General features: G+C 40.2%; 1 protein-coding gene and 1 non-coding gene across 2 annotated transcripts in view; one reads left to right on the top strand and one right to left on the bottom strand.

Moving 5' to 3' along the window:
• Pigu (phosphatidylinositol glycan anchor biosynthesis class U) overlaps window positions 1-16050 on the top strand; it is an 82930-nt gene that overhangs the window by 34339 nt on the left and 32541 nt on the right. The window contains 1 exon segment of the mRNA NM_001246807.1: window positions 3784-3881. Within this exon segment, the coding sequence (NP_001233736.1) occupies window positions 3784-3881 (98 nt within the window).
• On the bottom strand, window positions 8829-8931 carry LOC113836453. The gene has a single exon (XR_003486667.1). It is a non-coding gene; the product is annotated as a U6 spliceosomal RNA (small nuclear RNA).

Genomic DNA, 16050 nt, shown 5'->3' on the forward strand with positions numbered 1-16050 from the left:
TAGTCTTAGATAAGTCACTGTCTGCTTCAGAAGAGTCTTTTGGTGCTTCTGTGAAGGAGGGGCCAAGAAAAGAGAGACTGCTGAGCACTGATGGTAGATGAGAGTATGAACTGTCTGTCGTACCTGAGAGGTGGGGCTGTGGGCGTGGGAACTGGTGTAAGAAGGAATGTGGAGATGAGGTGTCCAGCTGGACTTGTTAATAGAAAGCAGGTGGAACAGATTATTCTTCCTAAGATTTCTATCTAGGCACTGGGAATGGAGCTCAGTGGTAGAGCACTTGCCCAGCAAGGTCCTGGGTTGCAATCCCTAGTACTAATTAAAAAAAAAAATTAAGATGTCACCCTAGGGCTGAGTGTGGTGGCGAATGCATTTAGTCCTAGCACTCAGGAATCAGAGGCAGGTGGATATCTATGAGCCTGGTCTAGATAGTAAGTTCTAGGATAGCCAGGGCTATATAGAGAGACTCTGTCTCTAAATTAATTAATTAACTAATAATAAAAAGGAAGGTAGGCTACTTCTTGTTCCTCAGAGCACATTTTCTAAGACATTTCTAAATTCATTCTGTTCCTGTATTAGCCTTTTTTTCCTCTCTTGGGTCTTACAGACAGCTGTTCCAGACAAGCAGTTATTGATCTTAGGCAATTAGGGCAGGAGGTGACTGTGTTTATTTCACTCTCTGGTGTCTCCTGGGGCAGAGAGTGGGGTGAAGGTTTGTGTTTTTACCTCCTTTGTATGAATGAATGAAGCGGAACAATAGCCTCCCCACTCTGACAACATTTAATGGGTTTTCCTCTCTCCAACTACCAAATATGTTGAAAAGCTTGTGAAATAAAAAATTCTCTCTAACATTTCTACACTCTTAGCCAATTTTCTACAAGTTGTTAGGCATTTTTTTGGCCAGGTCAGAGAATCCTGAGCTTACTTTGCTTTGAGCCTGTAGCAAAGCACCTTTCTTATGGCTGGCACATCCCTGTCTCAGGGTGACCTGGTTCTGGTTCCAGATCTGTGTAGCTGAGTAGGTGGGAGGAGGCCTCTTCTGGTATCAGGACTTGGCTAGGCCTGTCCCTATCTCTGCTCAGTTGTTTTAGCAAGTACCTGAAATTGCGAACATCTTGACTTCACCCCATACAGTGGGACAGCCTTGATGCAGGAATTCTGTTCTTTGTTGTTTACATCCAACTTCCTCCTTTGTCTGCCTTCTTCCTACTTACTGTACTGTCCACCATGATCATTCTTGTTTATAGTTACAGAGTCCTTCTTTTCTACTTTCTCATCTTTTTTTTTTTTTTTTTTTAAATCTGTTTTTAAGGTTATCACATGCCTTTAATCCCAGCACTTGGGAGTCAGAGGCAGGTGGATCTCTGTGAGTTCAAGACCAGCCTGGTCTACAAGAGCTAGTTCCAGGACAGAAACCCTGTTTGGAAAAACAAAAACAAAGAAACAAACAAAAAAGATTAACATACAAGCTGGGTGATGGCAGCAAAGACTTTAGTCCCAGCACTTGGGAGGTAGAGGCAGGTGGATGGGTCTCTAAGTTTGAGGCAAGCCTGGCTTACAGAGTGAATTTCAGGACAGGCTCCAAAGCTACACAGAGAAGCCCTGTGTCAAGAAAAAAACAAAACAAAACCCAAAATAATGATTTCATTGTGACAGACAGTTCATCTGTGTGTCATTATACTTTATTCTCATTCGTTCTTCTCCCCCATATCCTGTCTCTTTTCCCAAGGTGATTCTTCTATGTTTCAAGTCTATAGACCACTAGAGGGTGTGGTGAGATTGCCATCAAGTAAATAGACTACTTTAGTGAGTAAAAGAGCATATTGATCACCTCTCTCTATGTCTCCCTGGAGCTAGGTTGGGAAAGTGGTAAGCTTCCTCAGATTGAGTAGACTGAGGGGTTCCTCTTCTTGTGAAACATCATTGAGAAGAGTTGACCCCAGCACTCAGGAGGCAGAGGCAGGTGGATCTCTGTGAGTTCAAGGCCAACCTGCTCAACAGAGTGAGTTCCAGGACAGTCACAGCCATTACACTATTGTTTTATAAACCATAATCATATGAGACATGCACTTTGAACCACTATGTCAACTGATTTCTAGGTCACCTCTCCCCTTGCTATGAAAGTACCTAGTTGTCTTAATACATCTGAAAGGGAATAACTGTTGTTTGCTTGTTTGTGTATTTTCAAATAGAAAAATTAATGCCTTTCCTATAGTACAAACAAAGCACACTCTTTGGTTTTTTGAGACAGGGTTTCTAGTGTTTCTCTGTGTAGCCCTGGCTGTCCTGGAACTCACTCTGTAGATCAGGATGGCCTTGAACTCAGATATCTGCCTCCCTCTGCCTCCTGAATGTTGGGATTAAAGATGTGCACTACCACCACCTGGATATGTTCTGTTTTGTTTTGTTTTGTTTTTTTGAGACAGTTTCTCGGTGTAGCCTTGGCCTATGTTCATTTTAAAGTTTTCAAAGAAAACAGTGGGGTCTGATGGCATAAACTGTATGTATCTCTAAAGTTCTACTTAACAATGTATTTCCGTATCTTTTTAGATACGTATCATCACAGATTCTTTCATTGCATGCTTAATGACTCCCTAGTAGTCTGTTTTGTGTAGGGAGTAGACTCATTAATAAAAGGAATGTACTCTTAGCTAGATGTGGATATGGTGGCTTATGTTTGTTACCCCAGTACTTGGAGGACTTAGATAACTGCAAGGTTGGTGCCAGTTTAGGCTACAAAGTGAAACCAAAAATAAAGCATCAATAATGTTTTTATTAGAAAAAAAAAAGTGGCTTCAAGATAAAGGTATTACAGAGTGATGAGCTGTTGTGAAATCCAGAGGGCTAGGTTTCACAGCTCTGAATTTCATGAACAGTAATTGCAGATTTAATAACTTGGCGCAATTGACATGGATGTTAATAGTTGTTGTCTACTTGTAAATCTTTGGGCTGAGTTTTATTATGTGTTTTGGTTTTTGCAATTTGTTTATTTATTTATTTATTTATTTTGGTTTTTCGAAACAGGGTTTCTCTGCCTAGCTTTGGAGCCTGTCCTGGAACTCACTCAGTAGACCAGGCTGATCTTGAACTCACAGAGATCCGCCTGCCTCTGCCTCCCAAGTGTTGGGATTAAAGGCATGTGCCACCAATGCCCAGCTTATTTATTTATTTTTATTTTTTTAAATTTAATTTTATTTTATGTGCATTGGTGTGAGAATGTCAGATCCCCTGTAACTGACAGTTCCAGACAGTTGTGAGCTGTCATGTGGGTGCTGGAAATTGAACCCAGGTCCTCTGGAAGAGCAGTCAGTACTCTTAACCACTGAGCCATATCTCCAGCCTCCAATTTGTTTTTATTTTATGTACATTGGTGTTATGCCTGCTTGTATGTCTGTGTGAGAGTGTCAGATATTGGAGCTGCATGTGTGTCCTGGGAATTGAACCCCAGGTCCTCTGGAAGAGCAGTCAGTGCTCTTAACCACTGAGCCATCTCTCCAGCCCTGGGCTGAGGTTTTATAAAAATCTTTCTGGATCTGAAAAAAATCTTAAGAAACATGTCTGTGACATCACAGTTTGTTAAAGGCAGGTGATTTTGACTTCCTTGATTTCCTTTCAAGGGAACTAAGCCAAGAGCTTTCATTCTGTTGAGTTTGCAGAGTACTTTGCATATCAGGAAGCACTTGGCAGGTAATTGAGCAGTTAGGAGTTTCATGTTGATGTGGACTTGCTGAGTGAAATCTTGATTGACGAGGCTGGGTTATTCTACACCTTTGTTTCTTTTCACAGGCAGTGTTTTCCTCAGTGCTATTTTTCTTGCCTTAGCAACATACCAGACTCTATACCCAGTCACCTTGTTTGCCCCAGGACTTCTCTATCTCCTCCAGGTAAGCGCTTGCTGGTGCCAGTGCCCAAGTGATATTTAGTACATTGCCTGGCCCCTTCTGGGGGTTGGGGGAGGAATGGCATGGGTCACCAGCAGCATTTGGAGCTAGGGATGTAGCTCAGTGGTTGGATGTGATGTTTGCCTCACATACATGGGGCCCTGCTTCAGTCCCTCATGCCACAAACAAAACAAAGCAGACGTTTCAAAGTGTTGCTGGGATTGGGCCTTCCCACTTGTATTTGAAAAAGCAGACTAACATGAAACAAAGGAGACTTAATGGCCAAGTTTTAACTGTGTCTGTCATTGCAAGTGTGTAGGGACAGTTAACTTAGAGTTGGCATCCACTAAACACTGGACAGACATTTTCTTTGTTTCACTTAATGTGCATATACCTCTTTGAGCTCATGGTTTTGTTTTGTTTTGTTTTTTTCTTAATAATTACACTTATCTTGTAAGGTTCTTAATAGTGATTACAAAAATGGCAATTTTTTAATTAAAGATTTATTTTTATGTGCATTAGCATTTCACCTGTATATATGTTTATGTGAGGGCACCAGATTCCCTGGAACTGGAGTTACAGCAGCTGTGAGCTGCCATGTGGTGTTGGGAATAGAATCTGGGTCCTCTGGAAAAGCAGCCAGTGAGCCACCTCTCTAGTTTCCTAAAATGGCAAATTTTAAATAGTGTCTGCTATTTTCAATAAGCAGTTGACTGCACACTGGTGAAAGTGATGGTAGGTATTGTTGGTGTAAGGCACCAACCAGCCTTACATCATTACACCTGGCTGACTTCTGCACTACTTTGGAACCTAGGCCACTTTGCCATGGCAAGAACATAGTGGTCACTACCGACCACAATAATTGAATATAAAGTGCTGATATTTGTGGAGAATAACCTACATGTGAAATACTTATGTTAAGCCCTCTGCAGTCATCATCGTATATCAACTTTAAAGAACTTAATGGGGTAGATTCTATTCTCAGCCACAGAGTAACTAAATATATTTTATTTAGACACATGAATTAAAACTAGAATGTCAGGAGGTTCAGTCATCTAAACCATCAGATGCAGCACTGAGCTAAGAGTTCAGGTAGTCTGACTCAGGAGTTTGCTTTCCAACCGTCTCTTATTTTCAGCTTATAAATATACACGTCGAACTTGGGATGTAGTGTGGAAGTAGAGCACAACAGTCATCATTCATGAAAGGCTCTGAGTTTGATCCTTGACTACTCACCCTACCCCATTAAAAAAAAAAAAAAAAAAAAGACAGGGACTCAAAGGAATCCAAGTTCATTCTTAGAAGAGAAGTTTGCTCAAAGTGTACTGGCAGCACTGGGATTCACATACAGAAGAGTGGTTTGTAGCCAGGGCAGATTGCACACCTCCACTCATTAAAACAGGCCCTGTGCTTATCATTTTAAGTGACTTGATAATATGGAGTCAGATTGATGAATATAGTGGTAAAAGGTTAATTCTTTTGTTCGTAGAACTTGAGATACCTGTTTATTGTTAGTAGTATGTGTGTGTAGTAGAAATTTGTTTTTCTTTTTTTTTTTTTTATACTGAGAATTGAATGTAGGGCTGGACCCACAACAGTCAAGTGCTCTACCACTAAGCCAGATCCTCAACCCTTTTCTTCTTTTTAAAAAATTTGAAATACCGCTGGGTGGTGGCACACACCTTTAATCCTAGCATTTGGAAGGCAGAGGCAGGTGGATCTCTGTGAGTTGAGGCCAGCCTGATCTACAGAACTAGTTCCAGGACAGCTAGGGCTGTTACACAGAGAAACCCTGTCTCGAAAAACAAAACAAAACAAAACAAAACAAAAAAAAATTGAAATGCCATCTACTAAATTACCCAAGCTAGCTTTATACTCACAATGTAAGGAGGACTTCTGAGTAACTGGGATAACAGACTTTTATTACCAGGCCAGCTTGAAATTCATTCATCCTTTTTTTACTCCTTCTTTCCTTCCTTTATATACCTTCCTTCCATCCTTTTTACTCTTCTTTTTTTTTTTGTATATACATGTGTATGTGTGGTCATGTGTTGGTGTGTATGTCCGTGTGAACATCCAGGGGCTAGAAGAGGACATTGGGTACCCTGTTCTAGCATTCTTCTCCTTATTCCCTTGAGACAGGTTTTCCACTGAACCTGGAGCTAGGCTGGTAGTCAAAAGGCCCCATGGATCAATCGTCTTGTCTGCACCCCGAGTAGTGCTAGGGTTACAGGTGGGTTTGCAGCCATGCCTGGCTTTTTATGTGAGTGTGGGAATTTGGACTTGGGTCTTTGTGCTAGCACAGAGAAAGTAAGCTCTCACTTTCTGATCCCTCTCCCTAGCCAATGACAAGTTTTTTTCTCTGTTATTTTCTAATTGGATCAAAGGCTGCAAAAAGTTTTAGTTATTATATGCAAAAACCAGAGTGTTCATCAGAAATCTTGAGCCAGCCTGTGGTGTCACCTGCAGTATCCACAGAGGCGTGAACTGTCTCTTTGTCTGCTGGCACTGACTTTTCAAATTAGATTTGTGGTTGCTAGTTTAATAGACAAATCATTATATGGTGAAGTTACTTTGTTTTGATTTTCTTTTATGTTCTTGTTGAATTCAAGCCTTTCCCACATAATTAGTGTGTATTTGCTGTGTGTGTGTGTGTGTGTGTGTGTGTGTGTGTGTGTGTGTGTGAGAGAGAGAGAGAGAGAGAGAGATTATGTGTAGGTGTACATGCCTATATGTGTACATGTGGAGGCCAGAGATCCAAATGAGGTTGTTTTTTTTTTTTTTTTTTTTTTTTGAGACAGAGACTTAGTATGTGGTTTTAGGTGACCTGGAACTCACTGTGTAGACCAGGCTGGCCTCAAATTCACAGAAGTTTGCCTGCCTCTGTCTCCCTAGACTGGGATTAAGGTCATGCACCACCATGCCTGGTGTCTTCACTTTATTTTCTGAGAGGGTCTCACTGAATCTGAAGCTCACTGATTCAGCTGGACTGGCTGGCCAGCAAGCTCCCAAGATCCCCTTGTCTGCCTCCTCAGAGCTGGGATTACAGGTTCATGACACCATGCTAGACTTTTTAGGGATGCTGGGGATCTGAGCTCAAGTCCTCAAGCTTGTGCAGCGAGCATTTTAGCCACGGAGACAACGCCATAGCCTGTGCATTTCCTCCCCTGTCTTCCTTCCTTCCTTCCTTCCTTCCTTCCTTCCTTCCTTCCTTCCTTCCTTCCTTCCTTTCCTCCTTGCTTTCTCCTCCTGCCTCTGCCTCCCCAGTGCTGGGATTAAAGGTTTGCACCCCACCATGCACAGCTTCTTTCATCTTTTATATGTATACTTTATCCTTTAGGAAATCTGACCTGGACCAGCAAGATGGTTCATCTGGTTCAGGGTGTTTACCTCCAAGTCTGATGGCCTGGGTTATATCCCCAGAACATAACTGAGGAGAGCAAACCAATTTCCACAGTTGTATGTGTACTTCCACACATACACTGTAACACATATACATACACACAAATAATAAACAAATGTAACTGGAAATATAAAAAGAAAACCTGAGCCTGAATGTAGCAAGGTATTAACATTTAAACTAGATAAAATGAAAAAACAGAAATAGGCTAGATGATAAATGTTTGATAATTGTATCATTTCAAATTTTTTGCATACTTGAAAATTTTCAGAATAAGAAACAAAGGAATAGGATACATGTGGACTCATGTAGTTTGGATACTCTTGGCTTTCCTCTTCAGTTTCCTCAATTATAAAGTAGGATAATGGGCCACCAAGATGGATCAGCCTGTAACTCACTTGCCACGTAAGCCCGACATCCCAAGTTAGATCCCCTGAACCTACAATGGAAGAAGAGTCCTTATTTCCAACATGGTTTTCTGACTTCTACACTCACAACATGGCATGGACATGCCATGCTTACGTATGACACACATAGGCATATAGGAATGTGCGCATACACACAATAATAATAATTATTAATAAAAAATTAAAATAGAATAATAGTACATGTTGAAAAGGTTAATACATGTTGTGTGTCTAGAATACAGTCTAATGAGAGTTCAGTAGATGTAGTTATTTGGTATTCAAATGGCAATGATTTGGTCATGGAAAGGACTTAGTCACCGGCTTGTAAATATGAGGGGTGATGAAGGGAAAGGAAATTACTTCTTTTCTAGAATCAAAAGAACTGTAAAATTAGTTTGTATTTCTTCTTTTGACACCATAAACCTGCCTCCATTCTTCTGGTTGTTTCTAGAGACCAAAATGTAGATAGTGGATAAGCTAGTGTGTCATCAGAACCAAAGGGAAAGACTTTTTTCTGTTCTCTTAGGAGATATGGGGTCAAAAGAAGGGATGCTGTATCTGGCTCCCTGGTGAGTCACTGATGAAAATGATAGTTTGAGCCCATCTGGTGCCTTCCCCCAACTCTGCTCTTCTTTTGACCTTGGCTTGGAGCCTACTTTCCAAATTAGAGAGATGCTTACAGTGTTATGATCTGATAGCACGCAAAATAAAACAGAGAGCCCTAGTATGTACAGCATTGGGGCCCACAGTGGAAAACAAGCTGAGCTTTTTACCCTTTGTGGTGATGTGTATTTGTAACTTTAGCACTCAGGTTACTGAGGCAGGGGGATTGTTAAGAGTTTGAGACCAGTCTGATTACATAAAGAGGTCCGGGGCCGGCATGGGCTACATAGCAAAAAAACAAAACAAAACAAACAAAAATAACAAAGGAACAGAATGGGAAAAGAAAATAAATAAAAAAATCTTGAGACTGTGATGCTGGTGAGGGAGACTAGAGTTTGGGGGTTAAGGGAACTCCTAGCACAATCCAGGAAGTTTCTTTTCCCTCTTCCTTTTTGTTTGGGATTCTCTCTCTCTCTCTCTCTCTCTCTCTCTCTCTCTGGCTAAAGTCTCCTACATGCTTTATTGAACTTCAAAGCATCTTAAAATATTGAACACTTGACAAATATGTGTGTCATCCCTGCACAGGGGCCATGCCAGTCTCTGTATTCTTCCAATTTTAGCATATGGCACTGCCAGAGAGAGCATTTTCTTGGAATTCCTAAAGCCTTGGGGTTTGAGACCGTCCTCTTTTTCAATGACAGTAACAGACACTGGGGAATTAGCTTGCAGGCGCTCTTTTGACTTTTCTTTTTTCTTTAATACAATCTGACCTTTTGTCTTTGAATTGAAGTTAAGCCTGTGATTGCCATATTTTTCTATGTCTTGGGATAGGTCATTTTATATGCCTCACAAGGGAGTCAATCCCATCAGGTTTTTCTTGATAGCTGCATTCTTCCCAGGCCTTCTTCAGGAGGCGCTTATTTAGAATTTTTACACCCTGCTCTGTTCCCCTAACAGCTTTCTGTTTGTTCTGCATCCAGAAGGTCTCCAGGGCTGAGGTAGCAGGGCTGTTTGCTTTTTCCTTTTTACAAATAGGCAAAATATAAGTCAGATTGTTCATGTATTTATGAATCACTATACTTCTAATCCTTTTGCCTCAATAGTCAGCTATTCTAGCTTTCTTGTTGTGTTCCAGGCTAGTGAGAGACCCTTTCTCAAAAAAACAAAGCAAAACAAAACAAACAAACAAACAAACAAACAAAAAGAGCAGGCAGTAGTGGCTCATGCCTTTAGACCCAGCTCTTGGGGAGGCAGAAGCAGGCAGATCTCTCTGAGTTTGTAAGTTCAAAGCCAGCCTTGTTTACAGAGTGAGTTCTGGGACAGCCAGGACTGTTTCACAGAGAAACACTGACTCAAAAACCAAAAAAAAAAAAAAAAAAAGTGAGCAGTCCCTAAGGAACAGTACCACTGTTCACGGTTTTCCTCTGCATTCAGGTACACACACACACACACATATGTGTGCACAGTCACAAAGACAAACATATGTACAAACAAATAGGAGGAAATGCAAGTTTAAAATGCAATCTTTTTCATGTGTATACGTGCATGTAGTTTTGTTTACATATGTGGGAGGTAGGTGTGTATGCAGATGCACGTGATCACATGTGTGTCTGCTTGTAGGTGCCAGAGGATGGTATTGGATGATTTCCTTGGGCTCTTCCCACTTTAATTGGCACAGGGTATCTCATTTGAACCCATAGTTCCCCAATTTGTCTACTCTACTAGTCAGCTTGTTGCAGGTATCACTTGTCCGCATGTCCTGAGTGCTGGAATTACAGCCATCAGCCACCTATGGGCTCTTGTTTTAAGATCCCAAGAGCTTAAATATAAAACCATTATTTGGTTTCAGCTCCCTTTAAAGACTTGATTCTGATAACTAGCCTTTCCCTTTTCATGTTGTGAGAGAAAATAGTTTCTATGGAAATGTTTTAGAGCATTAAGGAGAGGGAAATTCATTTCTCAACTGTTGGAACACTAGTGCCACATGTACAAGGATCTAGGGTCAGTGTCTAGCTCTGAAAAAACCCTCTCCCTTCTGTAATAAGGTTTGGTTTTCCTGTCATGAGAAGCCCATAATAATCAGCTTGAGAAGTATTGTCTCTATTTATGCTTTTGGGATATTGTAGGTATTGTTTAAAATTTTCAGTTTGATGGTGTATATATATCCATGACCCATATGTGGCCACAGATAGGTTTAGTTCATCTTAGTATTTAATTTTCATTTCATTTCATTTAATCTTAGACAATAAGTTGTAAGTGGGATTGGGGAAGTGGTTCAGTGGGTAAAGCACTTGACCTGTAAGTGGAAGGACTTAAAATTTGGGACCCCAGAACACACATAAATTCAGAGTGAGCACAGCAGACCACGTATAATCCAGCACTTGAGACATAGAGTAAGGGAGTCCCTGAAACAAGCTGGCTAACTAGACTGGCCAAGCCATGAGCTCGGGCTGATAGCAGACATCCAGTGTCAGCCTCTGCCTTCACATGCACATAGGTGACCCCACCCCTTATATGTAAGCATACATATACACATCCCCCACACACATGCAAAGTTGTATTTTTCAAAATTTATGTTAAAAATTCCCATTTCTGGCTTTTAAAAATAATTGATTTATTTTTCATTTTATGTGCATTGGTATTTTGCCTGCATGTTTGTCTGTGCTAGAGTGTCTGATCCCCTGGAACTGGAATTACAGACAGTTGTGAATTGCTATATAGGTGCTAGAAATTGAACCTGGGTTCTCTGGAAGAACAGCCAGTGCTATTAATCAATGAGCTACCTCTTTAGCTCCCGATAGAACTTTTTATGATGATGGAAATGTTCACTTACTTAGTCAATAGAGTAGTCATATGCACACAAAGTATAGAAGTCACACACTATACAGTAATCACAAAATTTATCAGTCAGAAAGTACAATAGGCATATGCCACATTTGGCTGTTGAACACTTGCAAAAAGTGTTAGTGGCAGGCACATCTCTGAGTTGGAGGCCAGCCTGCTCTACATAGTGAGTTCTAGGACAACCAGGGCTACACAGAGAAACCCTGTCTCCAAACTCCCTCCCCTAAGTGCTAGTGAGACTAAAGTGAATTTCATTTATATTTTTCATTAATTTAAATAGTCACAGGTGGCTTAGTGTCAGCACATTTAAGGGGGGAAAGATGAGATAAGAAGAGTAGAGCAGCAGAGGTCCCTTGCTGTTTTACGTTTTGTTTGTTTTGTGACAGTCTGGAACTTGTATGCAGATAATAGAATACATGTCATATGTAAGTGGAAGGGAGAATTTTCCAGGGTGCAGTAAGAACTAGCCAGAGATGAACAGGGGTGGAAAAGAGGGCATTGGAGATATAAATTAAAGCAAAGTACAGTGACACACGTGAAAGCGCCATAATGAAAGGTGAGTGTGATGGTGCACACCTGTGTCACGAGCCCGTGGAGAGGCAGGTTTGCTTCTCAGCACCCATATGATGGCTCACAAACATCCACAATTATAGTTCCAGGGGATCCAGCACCTTGCTCAGTACCAGGCATGCGCATGGCACACAAACATACATGCAGACAAAATGCCCGTACACATAAAATAAATAAATCTGTAAAAAAAGAAAAATGCCATAATGAAACCTATTCTGGACTTCAAAAAAAATTGTAATTTTGCATGTTCTATAACTTTAGTTTTACTTTTATCTTTTTTTGAGACAGGGTCTCACATTGTTGCCCAGGCTGACCTGGAACTCATTCACTAGCTCAGTCTGGCTTTGAACTCTCAGCAATCCTCCTGTCTCAGCCTTCAATTATCAGGACAAATAGGTATGAGGCACCATGCACAGTTCTATCCCAGAATATGATGTGGGTGAAATAAAAATGTTTCTTGTGTAAGACTTCTTCCAGAGCTGGGTGTTGGTGGCACACGCCTTTAATCCCAGCACTCAGGAGGCAGAGGCAGGTGGATCTCTGTGAGTTCGAGACCAGCCTGGCCTACAAGAGCTAGTTCCAGGACAGCCTCCAAAGCCACAGGGAAACCCTGTCTCAAAAAAAAAAGACTTCCAGGTAGTCCACCTGTGAGGTCTGGCCGGCAGTGCTTTTGAACACGTTCCATGTTGTGAGGCGTAGTATACTGTACTTGGCTCACTTCAGCCTCCCTAGTGTACTTACTATGTGTGTACATGACACAGTGTACACGAGGAGGTCAAAGGACAACTTTGAGCAGTTCTCTCCTTCTCCCATATGGGTCTTGGGGGTCAAACTCAGGTCGTCGGGCTTGGCCACCCTGGGTTTTTCTTGTAATTAGTACTTTCAGAAAGATAATTTGAGATTAAACAAGTCTGTTTCCTTTCAGAATTTCATCCACTAACATTTTACTTATTTTTTTGATACAAGGTCTCAAGGTGTAGTGAAGTGTTAATCTAATGAATTTTTATCAATTAAGAATCAGGAGTTAAATTTTGGGGTAAGAACCTGAAAGATCAGAGAACAGGGGGTAGTTGCTAGTTGCTTCCTACCTCTTCAGTTCCTCCATCCAAAAGGGGCTGAGATTCTCTCTGTCCCACCTTGCTACTTCATGTCTCCTCTCTGTACAGTCTTCCAAACCTCTGTGGTTAGCTAGTGCCTAGCTCTGCCCTCTGAAAGCTTTATTTGTCAGAACACAATCAAAATATCACACAACATTTCCCCCTTTTTTGTTTAAATAAAAACAAAATGTTTTAACTAACATAGTAAAACTACATACAATAAGTACAATAAGTATATACAAATATATATAGACAATAATTAACAAGATTTAGTTCATTTGCATTTGACAAATTCAGAGAAAATATCCCATATCTATCCTATCTTGGTGAGTCCAGAGTCTTGTACCTAATTTATTTTCTATCATAACTTGCATTACCAACCCAGAACTATCTTTTATGTCCCTCAACCTTATACACTTTACACATTTTTGTGAGTTTCTTTTCTGAATTTGGTAACAAGGAAAACTATATCTAGTCTTTAACTCCATCAGAGACCTGAGAAGGATATACTATTACTTGAGAAAACAGGAAGTGCAATGCAAACAACTTTCAGAACTAAGAACTCACAGAAACAGCTGGCTGCCTGGATAGTCATCCAAGGTTTGTCTGTAACATTGAGGCATCCATCTTTGGCCTACAGGCCTCGGATATCTGACAAACTTTTCTATGAAGCAGGATTTTTGAAGGACTGTCCTGCCTTGTCTTGGCAAAATTTGGCAGTCATATTTTCGTGTGTCCCGATTTTCCAATTTGGACAGCATACTGTCAGCAGTCAAGGCAATGGCAGTTTCTTGCGAAGTGGCTAACATTTGCCACAAAGAAAGTAAACTCTGTATGGAGTTTCTTTGATGCCCATCATCTTCTCTAAAGTAGATTGGCACTGCCAGAAGCAGGTGTGTCTCATTGTCATAACAAAAAAATAACCTTGTGTTAATAACACATTTTTTTTTTTTTTTGGTTTTTCGAGACAGGGTTTCTCTGTGAGCTTTGGAGCCTATCCTGGCACTCGCTCTGGAGACCAGGCTGGCCTCGAACTCACAGAGATCCACCTGCCTCTGCCTCCCAAGTGCTGGGATTAAAGGCGTGCGCCACCAACGTCCGGCTAATAACACATCTTAAAAGCCATATTCTGTAGATTCTGAAGTGTTTGAAGACTACCTGTCTAAAATATATCTCTATTTGATATTTGATATTTGATATTTGAAAATATACCTAACATGACTACAAGTTTGATTGCAATAGGTGACTACTAACCGCATTTCTTTATTATCCTAAATAGTTTGTATTAATAACTTTCAAGGACTAAAATTTTCATTAAGTGAGTTACATAGTTAAAATACCTTAAACAAGAGTAGAAATGCAGGTACAGTAGGTTCTAACAAAAATACCCTCAAATTTGTATCAATATACAAAAATACCATATAAAATATTTAAGACTAGTAGTTGGTTTTTTTTTTTTTGGTTTAAAATAATCTACTCTTTTATCCTATCCTTTCTATATCACTGCTTTTTCTTTTCAGAACAAGATCCCTGAGTCTAACTAATCTCCTTTGTTAGGATATAAATATCTTCTTTGTCTCCTTTTTCTTGACTACTACCAATAGCAATGTGTAACCAATACTGCTAAATAATGACAAATATCCATAATCCACCCAAAAACTGCCCACCCCACCTCTTGGGAATGTGGTTGTCATGTTCTTAAAATTACTTCCTGCTCTCTGGGGGTGACAGTATCTTTAGGGGACCCTGAAAAAAATTAGGATAATTGTCAAGTCCTGGGAGAGCTAAGTGTATCATTTGTTGCTCAGTCTCTGTGAAATGGGGAAATGCAGACTTATCTCAAGTCCTAGGTATAGTAGTCTGTGAGGCTGGATCATCTCAGCTAGCCACCTTAAAATTGTCCTGAACAGTTTGTAGTCCAAAGTCATTCTTTAGGTGATGTTTGTCAGTTTAGTGAGGTTATCATAGTCCTGGTGGGATTGTCATTGTAGGGCCTCATTCTCCTTTTGGAGACTTCAAAGGTTGCTGTTAAGCATGGTCATGATTCACTGCAGAAAACTTAAACATTTTAAATATAATATACAGCAGATCTTGAAAAGGTTAAAGTACCATAATTTATTATGTACATCCAGAGTACAAAAGCTTAATTCCTAGTTATCTGATAGAGACTCAAACCCAAAATCATGAACTGGAAGCTAGATGAAGCCTTTTTCTATAATTAGTTAGTACTCTGTATGACCATTAATATCATAACAGGAAATTTAAAAACATATATGTATACAAATTTTATAAAATTTGAGATATTTATATCCTAAGAAAAGTTTTAAGGAGTCAAAATAATACCAAAGGATTGTTTAGTGGCAATAGAATAGTCCTTAATTTTGGTTTTTCTTCTGTCCCATATCAGGTGGCTCTTCTGACATGAAACAGAGATTTTGGATTTTACTTTAACAAGCATGCTTGGGTTTAGAGAAGGAGAAATGATCTCCAACTCCAAAGCTTGCTTAATTTTTAATTAAACAGGGACTATAAAACTACCATCTGCAGCCAGGCGGGTGGTAGGACACACCTTTAATCCCAGCACTTGGGAGGCAGAGGCAGGTGGATCTCTGTGAGTTCAAGACCAGCCTGATCTACAAGAGCTAGTTCCAGGACAGCCTCCAAAGCCACAGGGAAACCCTGTCTCAAAACAACAACAACAACAAAAATACCATCTGCATTATATATCTGTAGAGAACAGAAGAAACAAACATTTGGGAAGATACATGAAATTTTATCCTGTTGGAAATGGCCCGTTTACTCTTTTCCTTGGGATATTTTCTCTGGATGATTTGTCCTTTTTCTCCAGATGTATTATTTTTCCAGGTCTTCAGATTCCTTAGTTGGATGCCTTTATTCTCCTGGAAAGACAAAAACAAAACTCTGCTCCAACCCTAACTTTGGGAGTTTCCCACTTGGCAAGTTATATCTGATTAAATTAAAAACATTTGTTAGTCTTTAAGTTATTTTAGATAGAGGGCTGGAGAGATGACCTAGAGGTTAAGAGTACTGATTCCTCTTCCATAGGTCCTGAGTTCAATTCCCAGCAATCACATGGTGGCTCACAACCATCTGTAAAGTGATTTGGTGCCTTCTTCTGACATGCTAGCAGAACTCTGTATACATAATAAATATACAAATCTTTAAATTATTTTAGATTGAGTAGTCATATTGTTTGATGAACTATCACCTTTTCTAATCAAGAGGTCTCT

Source organism: Cricetulus griseus, chromosome 6 (assembly GCF_003668045.3).
Source record: "Cricetulus griseus strain 17A/GY chromosome 6, alternate assembly CriGri-PICRH-1.0, whole genome shotgun sequence".
Taxonomy (NCBI): Eukaryota; Metazoa; Chordata; class Mammalia; order Rodentia; family Cricetidae; genus Cricetulus; species Cricetulus griseus.